We start from the raw sequence: 17378 nt of genomic DNA, 5'->3' as shown, positions 1-17378 counted from the left end.
GAAATAAGTTTCATTATTTCAATAATCAGTTATTTTCCACAACTCTGTATGACTCAGTTAAAACTTTGAGATTTGCTGTGCCCTAAAAAACTACCAAGTGTGGGAATGAGTCTCTCAAAGACTAATTCTCAAGAAAACAGACCATCATTGGGCCACCTTCAAACCTTCCCAGCTTGGTAGAATCTTCACAGTTTGGTCCCTTAGGTATCATTTATGAAAATCTAGAGTCACATCCAAGGTATGATGAGGCATCAGCAGGGATTTGGTGGTAGAGAATCCCTAAAAATGAAAGCTGTGACAAAGTAGGGCCAGGCTATCTCAGTAGGCAATGAATGCCCTCTCCTGAGAGTCTTCAAACAAAGACTAAATAACCATTGGTAAGGTACTTTGTAGAAGGGATTTTTCTTTTAGGTAGTAGATGGATTAGGTCTCCAAGATGCTTTCCTATTCTCAAATTCTTTATATGTAAAAGTCTAATCATGTCACTCCCCTGTCAATGAACTCCAATAGCTCCCTATTACCTAGAAGATCAAATATAAAGTTGTCTGGACCCTGGAACGGGGTCTATTCTTGAACTCAGTTCTTAGTGAGTGCTGGGCTCAGAGTAAGCACTTAATGAACTTTCTGGAAAAACAGGGAAGGTCCCTCAGTCTTAAACATGGAGAGAAAAACTGACTTTTATACAAAGGAGTCTTGGTCAGTGACAAACAGGAAGGAGGCTGCCCAGAGGAGCATAGGTGACTTTGTGCACCCCTTCCTTTTGGTTTGGCCTCAGTTACTTCACTTTGTGAGATTGGGGAGAAGGGATCAGAATGAAAACCAGGATCCCAAGAGGTGACTAAAGTCACAGGACATTGACCTGGCTGGGAAAACTAAGATATAAATGAAGAACGAAAGGGGCAAAGGCAAGCCTCTCACTCTTACATATAGAAAATGTAGAAAGGGAAACAGGTTCTTTCCTAAGAACTCAGCTGCCAGATGGCACCAAGTCAGACAGGGATGGGCTACTGCAGCTCTGAACTTGCTCTCAGGGGGTGCTCCCTCTTAGCAAAATGAGACAGTGTCCAAATCCAGGTTCTTAAATTAGGGGATGCAGTGACATTCCAGGGACTGAAATATCAAATGATCTCACCAAAAGGAAACCTCCTGGTCCCTCCTCATCACTACGCACATTGGAAGCCTGTATTTCCAGGTGATGCTCTAGCTGCTTGGGACACAGAAAATGGTCAAAGATGGGCCCTGTCCTCATTCAAGAGGGTCATTCTTTCATGGGGGAAGATACACCTTTCAGACAGGCTTGCAGAATTTGAAGAAAAGGGGAAATGAGCCAGCAAGGTGCCCAGGGGATTGCACAGTAAAAAAGCTCAAGGATGACAGACTTAGCAAACAAAATGAGGTATCTTATTTTAGTGCTTACCACAAGCTTGTTAGTGATTTTAGCGGCTACAAAACCAAATGTCAGTATATAAAGACAGGGATGTTTTTCAAAGAGTTGAACAGCTGACTTCTTGTAGATCATTGCAGCTAATGTAATCACTGATCCAATATGGAGAAAAGGAGAAAGGACACTTGTTCCCTATAGAGAATCAAGAAAAGAAAAGAGTTAACATTGCAAACCAGTGATACCAAATGGATTTGCTGAGAAGTCTGACCAGATTTGGTTCTCCTCAAATTCCAAATTTGTGGAATTTGTAGAAGCTGTGCCTGACAGCTGTTTCTTCAGTTAAAGAAAAAAACGATGGCAGCATGGTTTAAGTCGGAAAAAAACAAAAACAGAGGAATTCTCCTGTGAGTTCAAATTTACTAAGCCATGCATCCCTAAAGTTATTGTTTGTTATTAAGGCTAAGGGGGGAAACTGTAAATTAATATACCTATGGCTAATTTTTTTAAAGAAAAAGTTTCAAATAAAAAAAAATCAAAGCACAGCTCTTTACAACCTTAGCTCAAACTAAAACCAGAAACAGGAAGTGAAAGTATACTTACTGCTATGGTTGATCCATTTTTGCCAACACCACCTGTGAAGATTACACGGAAGTAATTTGTACAGGAGAATATGGTCCCTGCTACAGTACAAAGTGCTGGGAAAATTTTCATTTGAATATTCAGCACTGGAATCTTTAATGGGAGAAAAAGAACAGAATTAAAACATGTATAACATGAAATAAGCACATATATTCATTCAGAAAATTTAAATATTTTTAAATCATACACCTAAATTTATAAGTGTGATCACCCTCTCCTAGAGCCCTGTGATCTCATTTTGGGTACAACAGCTCTCATTTTAATACAATCACTAGGCATGTTTTTCTTTCTTTCCTATCAGAGACAATGCTGCCACACTTCAGGTTTTGAGACTGAACAGCCTAAATCTTATTTTCTTTTTGGGCAAATACAACAGTGGTACAAGTTCTGTCACCAGTAACATAACTAGGATCCAACATAAGGTACAACTATAGCCTGGAGTGAATCACTCAATGAACTTTCATCAGGCCTTTAAGATACATACCCTGGCCCTTTTGACCTCTATTCTCCAATCACTTATTGTTATTTAAGAGCAGTGGAAGAAAGCATTTCAAACATGAGAGAGCAAAGTCTTGGGCTCCTGGATAAGATTCCAAACCCCACAGAATTGAAGTTGTTAGTGCAAGCCAAAGGCCACTTGAGGAGGAAACTAAAAAGAGAAGCAGGCAAGAAGGCGCCCAACAAGTTCACCCAAATGTACCTCACTTTAATATGAGTCTAAAAACAAAAATGATAATGTAACATGCTTTATAAAATAGGGGATTATTCACCTCATCTAAGGATTCACAATATAGTTCCTTCAATCAGCAAGTTATCTCCTTTAATTTGCAAGTTATTTCCAGTTAAAATATAGTTGCTTATTATTTCTAAGTTCATTAGTAGCTACAGGGAAGGTGCTGGCACATCTTCAGAGGAAGGCACTGAGAATGGCCCACAGACCCAGAGATCACACTACACAAACAGTAGCTGAACAAAGTTGGGGCCATGTAGCTTGGAAGAGACTTAGGGAGGACCTAATGGCAGTCTTCAAATGGGAAAGGTTTTTCTGCAGTTTTATGCTCCTGGGGCCTCAGAGGGAAAAATTAGGGGAAACAGAAGTAAAAGAGGAACATAAAGAAGAACTTCCTAATAGTTAGGACTAGATCAAAACAGAATGGGCTGCCTTGGAAGGCAGGACTGAAAATCTTGGAGCAGAGACTGGATGGATGACCATTGTTATGGAGGTTACAGGAGATTCTCCTGCTAAGGAGATGGGAGCTCGATTAGTTCCTTTGAACTCTGAGACTCTGTGCCCCTATTGAACTATCTGTCAGACAACTATCATATAAAGTGAGGTATACTTGCAGTGAGTTTTTTAAGTCCATATTTCATTAAAAAGTCCCCTCCAAAATTTCTATCCCCTTCCCCCCCAAATTTAGCTTTTTCCATGTATTATAAATAATTCTTTCAGAATCATGTCCAATTTTAAAACATGGTTATAATAAAATGGAAATAGAAACATTTTAATAGTTAATTGTGTTCAGAAGAATATAGATGCAAGATCGAAAGATCATTTAAGGTACAACGTTTTACCCTGTTTTCTTACAGTGTAAAGCAAGTAAGAGTGTGGCTGAGGAAATGAAATGCCACCCTTAGGATCTGATTTTATCATAAATCCCAGTTCAAAAGGGAATAGAATGCAGACAAAAGCTAAATTGAGCCTAGGGACTGTCATTATTTCACAAATGCCTCATTTTACTCCATTCCTTCAAAACACTGAAGAACTCAGTTTATTTATAGAACTCTTGACCTCTTGCAAAATTGTACTGCTAAGTTGCTTTTTTCTTTTTCTAAGCATCTGTTGATGTTTCATGTTGCACTGTGGAAGATTTTAATTTCATGAATTCCAGATGCTGGTCCAGTTTTTAAAATGACAATATTTTCCCAAAATTCTATCTGGCACATGCTAAAACTGAACTAATCCCCTTACTTTTTTCCCTCTCCCAATTCAAGTCATTTTCAATTTAGGAGGAACAGTACTGCTGCTCTGAGCTCCCAAAATTAACTCTATTCCAGCTCAGAAAACCATAAAATCATCTTTCAAGTTAGCTAAAACTTGGCTGAAATTCAATTCACCTCTCGCCATTTTTTATCACTATGTTTTCTTACACAAAGACAAAGAAAACCTTTGGCAAAGATAAAAATGCCATCTTCCCACATTTTGAAATCAGCACTAAATTCAGGGAAACCCCTACACCACACTGGTGCTAATACCCATGGTATAGGCTAACCTTGATATAACAGGCTTTTACTGTACGTAGTTTTTATGTTTTGGGGGACACGATTTGACCCATGGTATACATCCAAATCTGTGTAATAAAGATCTGTGCCATAACAGAGTTCTACTGTATTTAAAATTTGATGAAATCACTTTAGGGTCATGGAAGCTCATATTGGTGCCCTATGAAAGAAGAAAAAAGAATATAGAGCATTAGTACAGCCAGGCAAATTAGTACATGGCCTGGGCCACAAAGCAGAGAAAAGGGCAGCAGGCCTAGAGGGAAAGTATAAGCTGTTCTCCTCCTTTCTCTTACCTTCTCTGTAGAAGAACCACTATACAGGAGCCCAGGCACCCTGCCCTTGCATGAGGGAGGCAAGAAGTCAGCTTCAGAGTCGCGGGGGAGGAAGGACTAGGGTCAGGTGAACTTCCAGGCTCAGAGCATCACCCCTACAGTCTATCCTGAGATACAATACTTAGATACTATTCCTTAAACCAAATCTCTTTTCCCCTTATAACTGGGGGCACAATGACAGTAGTAGCTACCTGCAATTTTTCTTTGCCTTAAATTCTCCAGCAATATCCTCCTGCACCTCAGAAACAATGAGCCACTTGACTGTCATCTCGAAAATTTGCTGATGGTGAGAGCTGCACTGATCACATATTACCTTTAACCCAGAGGAAGAGAGCCTCTTTCATGTGGAAACAAGTAGCCTTTAAGGCAATTTAGACTGTACAGGGTAGATCTCCTACATCAAAAGAGAACTCTTTTGGGCACATTTAGGTTCTAGTTTAATTGATGCATCAGAATGATACTTACTAAATTTTTGTCATTGGAAATGGATCAGGGACTATGAAAAATCCTAAAATCTCTCTGGCTCTTTCTAGATTCTAATTGGTCTTGTGTCTTTGAATAGGAGAACTGATTTACTAATTTTTACCAATGTTGTACTGCAGTGGTTTAAAAGTCTACTTGTTTACTAAATTCAATCATAAATAGATATCAACATCATAATGAGTCAATTCAAAGAATTTGAGAATTATATATTTTAAGCAGCACCAGGTCGTTACAAGCTGAATGACAAGCAACACTGTTCAAATTGATTAAATGGCAAGAGTTTTTCTATAATTTGCTCAATTTGTACTCTTTATTTTATCGATACAATCAATGAAATTGAGACACATTAGGTTCTGCAATTTGAGCCTCATATTTCTCTTAATGGAACCCACAGAAATATTCGTCCACATACAAGAATTTCTAGGACATATTAAAGAATTGAAGAGTTTAATATGCAAAACTTTGGAAACATTAAAATGCTACATGAATGTTATATATTATAGTAGCAATCTGACTTAAAAAGGGAAATGGATTAGAAATCAAAATGAATAATCATGATTGCAGTTCAAAATGGCCTTATCCCAACATTATGAAGGTCTTGAATTTGATTTTCATCAAACTACAGTGTTTGAAGATGGTTCTGAAGAGTGCTAATTAAATATACTTTTTCAGGAATGATAAATAAAAGTCTTTCTTCCATATTATAAGGATCACAATATCCTCAGTTGTGGGAGGTTCCCTCTACTAAAGCATATATGCTAACTCCTTTAAGACTTTATTGACAGTTGCAAGTGACAGAAAAATTCCACGTCTCCATCAATCTGCAAAGAACATTCCCACCAAGGACTAAGGCAGTCCTTGAGTTAAGACAGGAATAATCAATCCCTAGACTCACATTCAAATTCTTTCCAGTTTGGTTGGGCCAATAAGAGGTAGTTCTCTACTGGTATAGTGTTCAAGAATTCTTGGGATCAACACCATGCCTCAAGGTGACAAAATAGATAACAAAAAAGATAACAAAATGCAAACCTCTTTTTTGGTCTTCTTTTGGTCTGTGACTTTGCAACTGATACAAATACAGCTATGCAAGAACATTTGACAAACAAAACCCTACAATAAGGGCATTGTGACCATTTTATTAATCTTGGTGAAAATCCATCTCCAACAAAAAAAGGAGCCAGAAATTGAGTCTTCTCAAATTTAGAAGGGCAGATAGCAATTTTTTTTTTGAAAAACTAAACAAAAAAGCTAATCTTCTGAAAGCAGCTCATTATGCAATGGACTGCCTGCTTGGACAAATATCTTAAGTATAGATTTCCTGTGTTTAAAGTATTAGCTCTGCTCTTTTTACTATAAATCTACTTTCCTCAATACTATAGTAAAAGGAACCACTTCAATTAACTTTAATTTTATACAGATTTGGAAAATAGCACATATTTTTGTACTCCCCCAACATTTCTTTGATTCTGAGGTAGCTGAGCCATTTATCAGTAGTTTACCTCTGAGCTCTACAACACCCTCCACTTCCAGCATATTTAAATGTCTACATTGCCATATTTTCATGCTGAATTAGCATTGTGTCAAGCTCTGAAGTAACATCTTTGCTATTATTTGATAATGAACCACATAGTCAAAAAAGGCCCAAATAAGGAAACTTCAAACTTTAAGAACTTGTACACTGTACACTGATCTATAGAGGCGTCAAACATGGCCACAAGGGCCTGCAACACCCCCAAGTCTCCCAGAGCCAAATTAAAACATATCTGGGAAATGTTTAACAAAATAAAAATACAATAAAACTGATAAAGTCAATAAGCATCCTACAGGGATCATTTTGTACAGCTGAGTGGTCCATTTCTATTGGAGTTTGACATCACTGGATCCTTTATGCATCTCACTTTAACATCTCAGCATAGAAATCCAGGTCAATATGCTAAGGGTATAAAACACTGTGGGAAATAATTTCCTAGAGTTCAATTTCCACTTTTAAATTAAAAACAAAGTGGCAGGATCTATTTGAGGGCTTAAAGAAATAAAAAATCAAGTTCTAACAGACATTATTTATGTCAATATGTACACAATGAAATGGAATGGCCTTAAACAGAATGTACTCAGACAACATATTAGTTGTAGTCTCATTATCTTCTCCTTACCTAATCCCTAGTACTAAATACTAAGGGCAGTTTATACAGGGTATACCTCCTTCTTAAGTGAATTGTTTTTTCCTATATTTTACTTTTAAATTAATCATATTTTTAAAAAACTATTATTTCTAACTTAAGAACTCTGATAACAATCAAATTACTCATAACTTTGTTCAAAGGAGAAAAAATTGCAATAATTCAGTTAAAAGATTCAGTCATCAGGAAGTAGAAATTACTTTGCTCAAACTTCTGTGGAAATCAAAGCTAGCAATTTGTTGAGAAGAGGTATGCTTTTCTATAGAGAATGCCCAAATTTCAGCTAAGTCCTATAGCTACTTCCAAAAGAAATTCCAGGAAAATGTTAATTCTATTCTAGGAAAAAACTTATTCTGTCCATTGTATTGCTGGCAGTTTTAAATGATTAAAGGAAGAGTTTAATGTATTCCATTTGTTTAGAAAAGGAAATAATTGTCTGAATCAATCCTCACTTTTGAGGGATTGTAAAAATATAATAGCCATAAATTCTGAGAAGTCAGATTCTTAAAGCCTTCAGGGTCCTCATCTCTGCACTTCATTGTCAAAAGACATTCACCTCGTCCTAAAGAAAAATATCTGAGTCCTATTGTCCCTGAGGTTTTTTTTGTAACAAAAAGGATGAAATGAGTTACTGTTTAAGTTGATTATATTGCATTTGAAAACACAAGCAAGCTACATAACATGCATAACATGGGATATACAATGGGAACAAAATTACCATAGATTGCCAAAAAGGTGGTCCTCCAATCACTGCCAGCAAATGCATGATTATTATGAAGATTTGCACTTCAGTCACATCAATTCTAATTAGGTACAAAAAGCCAAAAAAGCAGAATTATTCAAAACAATTTCAAGTTAGTCATCTGCAAGCTTAGCAGCTATCCTCTATCATGCACAATTGGAAAACCTCCAAAATACTGGGGGGAAGAAGTGGAAGAAAACATAAAAGTATTAATAATTTGTGATGGAAAATTTAAACAAAAAGTCATAAAAAAACTCTTTAATCTAATTTGATAAATTTCACAGAGCAATAAAAACCATACCACTTGTAAAAGGGATTTTTTGGATTCATTTTAGCTAGCATAAAACAGAAGCAAAATAAAACAAACCCAGAAACAAATAAAAAAATTCCTTTCAAAGTTTAACCTTTCTCACCAAAAAAGGGAAGCATTTTTGAGGGTTAATTGCCAAAAATAGGGTATTTATATGCCATAAATTTATGAAATACTTTACCATACCAGAAAGCAAAGTAGTTAGAGAAATTATGAGCTTCAATTAAAATATAAAAAATAAAACACTATGTATCTATGAGCTCGCACAAACTTGGTGCCTTTTACAGAATGAAAACGTCTGACAGAAGAAGTGGTGGGAGAAATCCATCACACACTTTTCTTATTCTCACTACTCATTCACCTAAAGTAAGACTTCATGAAAGTTTTCTTTGGAAACAGAGACAATTTAGATTTTCAGATTCGGCAAATTATCTCACAGTTAAGAAGAAATTATTCTAAAAGAAAAATTAAGGGCAGCTAGGTTGGCACAGTGGATAGAACACCGGCCTTGGAGTCAGGAGTACCTGAGTTCAAATCCAGCCTCAGACACTTAATAACTGCCTTGCAAAAAAAAAAACAAAACCTAAAAAAAACAATTTAAAACAAAACAAAGTCAGAAAAGTTCTAAGACTACAAGAAAAGAACAAGATTAAAAAAGATTCATAAAGAGAAGGCTAAAGGCATTATTAAATGCTCCTGAAAGTATGTTAGAGAAAATTTATGATTTCACCCACAATTCTTAGGAGGAACTGTGAAAGAAGTAACAGGTCCAAAACAGGCAGCCATCAAGAGCAGCAAAGGACCTCAAAGTCAGAAGAGTTTATAATGTGACATTAAAATTATTTTTCTTCCCTTTAAGTGACTCTATGGGTTTAAAGAATACTCCACAATTCTCAGTTCAAAATGATTCCTACTTTAAGAATGACTTTAGGCAGCCACTAGTTATGAAGTAACCAAAACATACACATTTAATGCAAATTTGGCTGAATTATGCTAACTAACTAGAATCTGAAGAGCTGACCTTGGGCATGTGATTGCCAATAGACAGTAGAAGACTAGAAACTAGGTAGGGGTCAAAGATGAGCTGCTTAGTCTTAAGTGAGGGAAAGTATAAATTTTACAGCTTTTTGCTGAAATAGCCTTTTGGATGGGGAAGGGCCAAAATGTATTGAGTTACAAAATAAAAGTGGATGGAATGTAATATATAAACTTTATGCTTGAATTGAATTTAAAACAGTAGATGCAACATATAAAATGAGATCACTGCAAAGGTCTGAAGAGAAATTCTTTAAAAAAATTTTGGGGGTGCAGTTAGGTGGCACAGTAGATAGAGCACTGGCCCTGGAGTCAGGAAGACCTGAGTTCAGATTCAGAATCAGACACTTAATTACATAGCTGTGACCTTGGGTAAGTCACTTAACTCCACTGCTTTGCAAAAACAAAAGAAATTTTTTTTTCTTTTGGATTGTTCCATTTATAAATGCTCATAAACAAATTCTTTTTAAAAAGCATTCAGGCTGCTACCCTTGCATTTAGGCAAGAAATATAATAAAACAAGGTAGAAGCAGTGTCTTCTTACCAGGTAGAGAAGGGCTGCTTTTTATGATTTTTAAATTAAAATATCTTACCCAAGGCTGACTGCTCTCTGCTGTCAGAAAGCTGAATCTTGCAGCAATCTTGACCACCAATGAAAAGACTTAACAAAGCTAATTCTGAATGATGTGAACTAAAGCAGATAGAGGGATTCTACTGAAAGTGCTAGAAAATAAAAACTATTAAGAATAGCAGACATAAGTATAAAAATCACTATCTACCCTTTTCCCCCCTTTTTCCATGAACAAAAAATCTCTGGAGCTGATTCATTAGAGTTGTATTAGGAAGTAGGTCACTTTAATCTCCTTTGAGTCACAAAAGAAAAGAATTGTGCTCTAGAAGGAAGAAAACAGCCAGGAGTTTAACATGCTGGATTTGATTTCAGCTTTGGCAATCATTCAATGGGTAGTTCCAAACAAGTTCTGACATTACTACCTTTTTAATTATTAAAATGGAATTGTAGGATGAAATGTGCCAATAGTTTTAAGGTCCCGAAACTCATTTTCACAAACTATACCCTATAAAGAAGACTGCAAAGCCTGTAAAAACTTTAGTTTTCTTCTAAAAGACAGAGAGTAGGACTCTTATCTTCAGTGTTAGACTTTCAGAATTTCAATTTCTAAATGAAAATTTTCTAGGCAAAAATGTAACATTTTAGTTTGACTGTGGCTACAAATGAGTTAGGAAGAGTTAGAGGGAAGCTTAACGCCCAGTCCCTGGCATTTCTGAATTCTGTACAGGCTATAAAGGAATAAAAGAGAGCTTCATCTAAAAATTCTGGATGTACACACAATCATGGTCATAGTAAAAAGGTGATACCAATCAAACTTTCTATTGGGAAAGAAAAAAATGAATCAAGGAATCTCAACTTCTCTTTGAGGATATCCACATGGCACTTTTTTGTCTCAAATCAATAAATCTTTGAAGGTGTCTGCTATGTTCCAGGCACTGTGTGGAAGCTGAGATAGAAGTTTACATTCTTAATGGGGTAAAAAGATACAACATATTTACAGATTTAAAAAAAAGTGATAGATAAGAGTGGAACACCAACTGGTGGAGGAGTCAACTGTCCAGAAGGGGCATGAGCACCAGGCTTTGAAGGGAAATAGAGGCTCCCAGAGATGGAGATAAAAGAAAGTACAAAGGATGTCACAGCAAGGAGGCTGTCATGACTGAAGTCAGTGAGTCATAGTGTGAAGGACCTGTTCCCTTCCAAACAAAGCCCCCCCTCCCCCCACCACTACAGCTTCCTTAGCAAGGCAGTGAGCAGAGACTCAGTCTGACTTGTGCTTTAGGAATGCCAATTTGACAGCTGCATGGAATTCTTCTAACCAAAGGTGGAAATAACATCTAATGGTCAATGTCAAATAAGCTACCCAAATCCAGCCCCTCCTTGACGTGAGGGACAAATTTCCTAAATAACCAGAGTACTTTTCCTCTTAAGGAGTGAAATGGTTCACTTAGATGGGGAAGCCTCCTATCAATCAAGGAAAGAATATATGGCTAAAGCTACCAAATAAGTGAACAGGACCTTGCACAGGCATAAAGGAAGGTAAAAATTCAACATGCCTATGGTCCAGAGCGATGATTTCATCAGGACTCCATCTAGAGGCAGACTTTGCAGTCTTAGAAAACTGTCTGGAGCACTAAGAGATAAAATGACCAGTCAGTAAATGTCAAAGGTAAAGCTGGAGCCCATGTTTTCAGACTCCAAGGACAACCCTCTAGACGACCATGTGGCCCCTGACTCTTCTAACAACTCCCAGGCCTCAAAAATAACTGAAGTTTCAGACTTGAATGGAAATAAATATTAGAAACATTAATTTGTTAATGAAAGTAACTTTTGTTTCTCAGGTACAAGGTGGCATATTGGGTTTGAGTTCCCAAACAGCTGAAATAAATTGACAAGTTTGAGAGTTAACAAGATTTAAGGTAAGCAAGTCTGTCTACTTAAATCTATTTTTTTTTGACAATTAAAAAGCACTAGCTAGTCAAAGTGGTTTATAAGAGTTGTTGTTTTTCAGTCATTTCAGTTGTGTCTAATTCTACATGACCCCATTTGGGGTTTTCTTAGCAAAGATATTAGAGTGGTTTACCATTTTCTTCTTCAGCTCATTTTACAGATAAGGAAACTGAGGCAAACAGGGATAAGTGATTTGTCCAGGGTCATACAAGATATTAAGTTTCTAGGGTCAGATTCTGAATTCAGGAAGAAGAGACTAGTGCTACCTAGTAAAAAAGTTCTTCACAAGAGTCTGTAGGGAATACTGTTTTTCTGTCCCATAAAATGTTTCTCAAAATACAAGATACAAGGATTCCAAAGATATTTTATAATAATAGCTTAGTACTTATAGTGTTTTAAGGTTTGCAATGCTATGCTCATTTTATTCTGACAAGAATCCAGTAATATAGCATTATCCCCATTTTATAGAGGAGGAAACTGAAAGAGAGAGGTTAAATGATTTACCCAGAGTTACACAGTAATAAGTGTCTGAGACAGGATTAGAACTTGGGTCTTTCAGATTCCAAGTCCTGAGTATTAGTCACTATATGTGCATGAGATACATGCATGTTTGGACAGGTATACATACATTATATGCTTATTTAAGTCATCTGAAGTGAAAAATGCAGATGTACTATGATTTGGACAATTGACCAGCCTTGTAAAGGATGAGCTCATATTGCAAAGGACACCAATTAGACTGTGAGCACCTTGTGAGCAAAAGTTGCTTTTAGCCTTTCTTTATGTCCTTGATTTTTTTTTTTTTTTTTTTTTTTTTTAGTTTTTGCAACTAAAGGGGTTAAGTGGCTTGCCTAGGCCTATGCTACCTAGCTGCCCCTATATGTCCTTGATTTTTAGCAAAAATGTCTGGCACATAGTAAGTGCTATATAAATACATTCTGACCAACAAAAGGAAAGATGAAAATCTGCAGTCTGATTTCTAAAATTAAGGAAGTTTGTCCATTTGAAAAGGTTGCATTGATGGTTAATGTACTAGTATCTGTTTATTAAAGTTCAGAAGGACTAGGAAAAGTAACAAGACTTGGAAAAAGAAATACTATACAATACATATAGAGGATTAAGTCTATGAATTATCTCTTCAAATGATTTCCTCATCATTAATCTACTTTATGAAAGCCAGGGAATTGAAATTGGACATGGTAAACTTCAGAAAGAAGTGGCTAAGGGGAGGAGTAAACAAGAGTACTGGCCTTGGAGTTAGAAAAACTCAACTTCCTGAGTTCAGATCTGGTCTCAGACACTTACTCTCTATGTGAGTCTGGGCAAGTCACTATTTGCCTCAGTTTCCTCAAATCTTAAAAATGAGCTGTTAGGACATGGCAAAGCACTACAGTAGTTTACATTCTTACAGAACGGATTCCAATAATATCAACCATACATGAGTGAAAATAATTGTTTCTTTTGTGGATTTGAAGAAATAGACTTGAAATACCAAAATACCCCCCCCCCCCAGAAGTTATTCCTGAATGTTGCGAAGTATGAGAGTTTGAGATAAATTTCAAAATTTCTCTTCACATGATGATGATTCAGCATAAGTTTAAAAAATAAGTTTCTGTAAGTGAGCAATCATTCGGATATAGGAAGCAATCCCTTGAAAAAACAGAAACTCTTTTAAAATGGTATTTTGTAATATTAAAATACACTTGCTGCTAGAAACGTTTCAACAGACAATTCTCCATAAATAAAAATTTATAATGTCATCTTTGAAAAGGAAAAAGCACTCCAGTAAAATGCTTCATTAATCATTCCTTTATTATCTACTCACTGAGAGTAGTGGTATAGAATATAAACTCAGGGACAAAAAATATACTTCTCTTCCCTAGTATTCTCAGAAAAATGTGCAAGGTCTAAGCTGAAAGTATGAGGAGAAACTACTGAGAGAAAGGCAGAAACGTTTTAGATTGGAATGATCATTGGCAATCTAAGATTTGTACCAGCAATCCCAGGAATGCTTGTACAAAATGGCCTCCATGTTCCTAACTTGTCTGTAGTTAGCTGCTTTTCAAGTACTAATGACATTTTAAATTGAGATTACGAAAGGATGCTGACTTAATCATTTTCCAGTCCAAAGTCCACACTGCTGCTATTTAATAACTGGGCTTACAACTCTCAAATGACATGAGACATTGCTGTTCCTACTGTGGAAACAATATTGCAAGTTTTCTATTTCCAATTCCATTGTACTTACTGTGGGAAAACTAATGGAAGCCCCTAGTTAGCCAACTGACTCATCTAGCTATGGTAGACTCAGCTATCAAATTTCATTCAGAACACTTTTCCCACTGATAATTGTGGAAATGAAGCACTGCTATTCCTGTGGCAAAAAAAAAAAAAAAAAAAAAAAAGATGAAGATTAAGGCACTATCACTCTGGAAAATGATTTTTCCTAATAAATAGATTTTTTTAAAAAACATTTCAGGGTACGCTAATTCTGAGCTGTGGGGCAATGGGACGTAGTAATGCCTTACACTGCAGGAAGATGTGGTCTTGTTAAAAGAAAAAATTCCAAAAAAGAAGAGTTTCTTGAAGGACAACTAAAATGATAGAAAAGCTAATGATATTCATTTTAATTTAAAGTACTAGATTAAAGAGGAAAAATGTTACCAAAATTTCTTCAGAGAAAAGGACAGAATAGAATGCAATGAACAGCAAGTGAAAGAAAGCTGGAAAAAGAAGATGCCTTTTCATTTAATAAAGTACTGAAAACAAACTTTTTTGAATAGGCTTCAGATGGTAAAGGAGACTGGAGAGGGACAAAGCAGAATCTTCCCTGAATTATTTATCCAAGGCATATCCTTCTGGCAATTTTTCAATCTCCCAAAATATAAATAGCCAAATGATTTTATTTAATGGTGGAAAGGTTTTGTTTACAATAATTTTAAAATACACCAAAAACAATAATCAATTAAACAAAAATTTTATCAGATCTTTCTGACTAATCATTTTACTGCTGAAAAAGAGAATTTTATATTCAGGCAATAACCAAAAGGATGACTTAAAAAATCTGTTTCCAATAGGATGGATTTTTATTGCCCTGTTTTGCCCTAAGACCGATTTTTCTTTTCTGGAAGACTGGATTTGTTTGAGACTCTGATTTGCAGGGTCATCCTGTGCATGACAAAGGGGCTGTCTTTTGCAGAATCCATGCCCGCCATTCTCTAGCAGGCGCATTAATACTAGCAGTTACCGTAAAGTTCCAGAACCAAGGCCCCAGGGTTCCTGTGAGAAGCTGGGATGTTATAATTAGGATCTGGGACTCTGTAACATCGAATCTACGTGTGAGGGAAAAAACAATTTGAAATAACTTTATTCAAAGCATCAACCAAACAGTCTGTGAAGTTCCAGAACAAGGGCCCCAGGGTTCCTGTAAGAAGCTGATGTTATAATTATGGTCTAGACTCTATGTGAGGAGGGGAAAACATGTTGAAATAACTTTATTGAGAACTTCCATCAAACAGCCCTACTAAAACAAGCAACACATTGATTTCAAATCAAAAGGAACATCCTTGTAAGTTGGCAGTTAGAGACTAGGCGACAAGTATTTTTCATGGTAATATTTTTATTGTTGTCCTAGTGTATAAATGTATTATTTCTTGTCGAAATTGGAGGTAGGACAGTGAAACAAAAAGGAATACAATTTCAAAAACTGATTTGGAAAGAGATTAGAAATACTTTATCATCTCTCAATTACCACTGGGTAAACATTCAGTTTGCAAATAATCATCATCTGTCTGCTCTATGAAGTCTACACTAACATCTAACCAGGTAGCTCTTTGGTGTATTATTTCCAGGGTGAGACACCAGGGCAAAATATCTCTTTGATGTCCAAAGAGTCCCTTTTCATCTTTCCCAAGTTCCCAGCATTCCCAACACATTCCTGCTATTTTCTCTTAGAGAGAAATTACAATATGCATTCAAAAGAAAAGGGGTCTTAGTCAGAGCTATTAAGTGTGACAACCTGAAAAATAGTGAGAGGAAGAAATCTTAAATATCAAAAGAATACACTGCTCTTTGGGTATGATCACACCAAAAGTTAAATTGGTTGTGCCACACTCCTAAGATCTGTTTCCTTCTGAATTCTAGCCCAAATTCTTTTTTTTCCTAACATAACTAGCATTTAAACTTTTTTTTTTTTTTTTTTTGCTTTGTTCCAAAGCAATAAGACTACCTTAGTGTCATGAAATTTTATGGATGGAAAAAAGAGGTAATATGGATTAGGGTCTTGATTCTACTACCATTTATTCAGAATGACCATGAACAAGTTTTTTTGGTTCTATACCTCATGTGAAAAACTTCCCCTATCTGCCTTGTGAGATTTGTGGTGAAGAAAAACACTTTGTAAACCTTAAACTGCTATATAAACGTGAATGGATATTATCTTTATCAAGAAACATGTGTGGGAAAGAAAATAAAATACTGGACTTAAAGTCAAGAAGAGCTGAGTTGGGATAATGTCTGTGTGTCCTTAGACAAATCATTTGACTTCTCAACTTCTTATCTGTAAAATGTGGATGATAATAATGCTTAACTCCCAAATATAAAGCATTTTGCAAACTTAAAAGCACTAAGTTGTTATTATTGTTATTATAACAGTTGAGGAATGGGATTGAAAGGGTCTAATGGCTTTGTCAAAGTTCACATAGTAGCACAGAGGGGCCTAGAAGTTAATATAACTTTTAATTTGCCAGTCTTTTATTAACACAAACTGTACAAATCATAATGAATGCAAAAGTTCCCTTCTTTAATTTGCTTTTGGAAGCATAGGGAATAAACTTATAGCAACCTTGAATATGTATTAACTGGGAAATCTAATTTTAAAAACAGAATTACCTGACTTTTAGAGTTAAAGGGAACTAGTTAGAAGGTCAACCAGTCCAACCCCTTCATTTTTCCAGTTGAGTAAACTGGTTTAGAGAGACAGAACAATTTGCTTCAGGTCACACAGCAAATATATATTGAAACATAATTATGGGCAATAAGGTCGAGAGAAAAAATCAACACAACACTTGTGACATGGTATCATTGGTCTGATTTCAATTCAAAAAATGGTTTGGGTTTTGTTTTGCCTTTTTTTTTGCTGACAGATTACTTTAATTAGTCAAGAACTCTCTATTAGCCACAAAAGAAATTTGTTGATTGTTTTTTAAAAAACCTAGCTTTTGCATAAAACAGTGTTGCTGAACAAATGATTTCTAAGTATTAATGCATAGATTATCACTTAAATTTTTATTTAAAAAGACATTAACTTATAAATCACATTCAGAAAGACTCAGAAGAGTGGAACTAAGTTTTTCTATTTAGCAAGATCCACCAATATGAATCCAAATTACTGCCACATTAACATAATAATTCTAGAACAGAGCCTCATCTCCCTCTCTAGGATGGTATTTTTTATCTCCATTATTTTGTTCT

General features: G+C 35.8%; 1 protein-coding gene across 4 annotated transcripts in view; it reads right to left on the bottom strand.

The window, feature by feature from the left end:
• CEPT1 (choline/ethanolamine phosphotransferase 1) overlaps positions 1 to 17378 on the bottom strand; it is a 39463-nt gene that overhangs the window by 1614 nt on the left and 20471 nt on the right. For 3 of the 4 annotated variants that reach the window (XM_074188406.1, XM_074188407.1, XM_074188408.1), the window contains 3 exons: positions 8017 to 8101; positions 1985 to 2116; positions 1418 to 1576 (listed from right to left, as the gene is read on the bottom strand). In XM_074188406.1, the coding sequence (XP_074044507.1) occupies positions 1418 to 1576; positions 1985 to 2116; positions 8017 to 8101 (376 nt within the window). Of the gene's footprint in view, positions 1 to 1417; positions 1577 to 1984; positions 2117 to 8016; positions 8102 to 15153; positions 15239 to 17378 lie in introns of all 4 variants that reach the window. The other variant, XM_074188409.1, reaches the window with a different exon arrangement.

The sequence above is a fragment of the Macrotis lagotis genome, chromosome 5, assembly GCF_037893015.1.
Source record: "Macrotis lagotis isolate mMagLag1 chromosome 5, bilby.v1.9.chrom.fasta, whole genome shotgun sequence".
In the NCBI taxonomy this organism is placed as follows: Eukaryota; Metazoa; Chordata; class Mammalia; order Peramelemorphia; family Peramelidae; genus Macrotis; species Macrotis lagotis.
The sequence above is the reverse complement of the archived record's forward strand: the minus strand, read 5'-3'. Positions and strand labels throughout refer to the sequence as shown.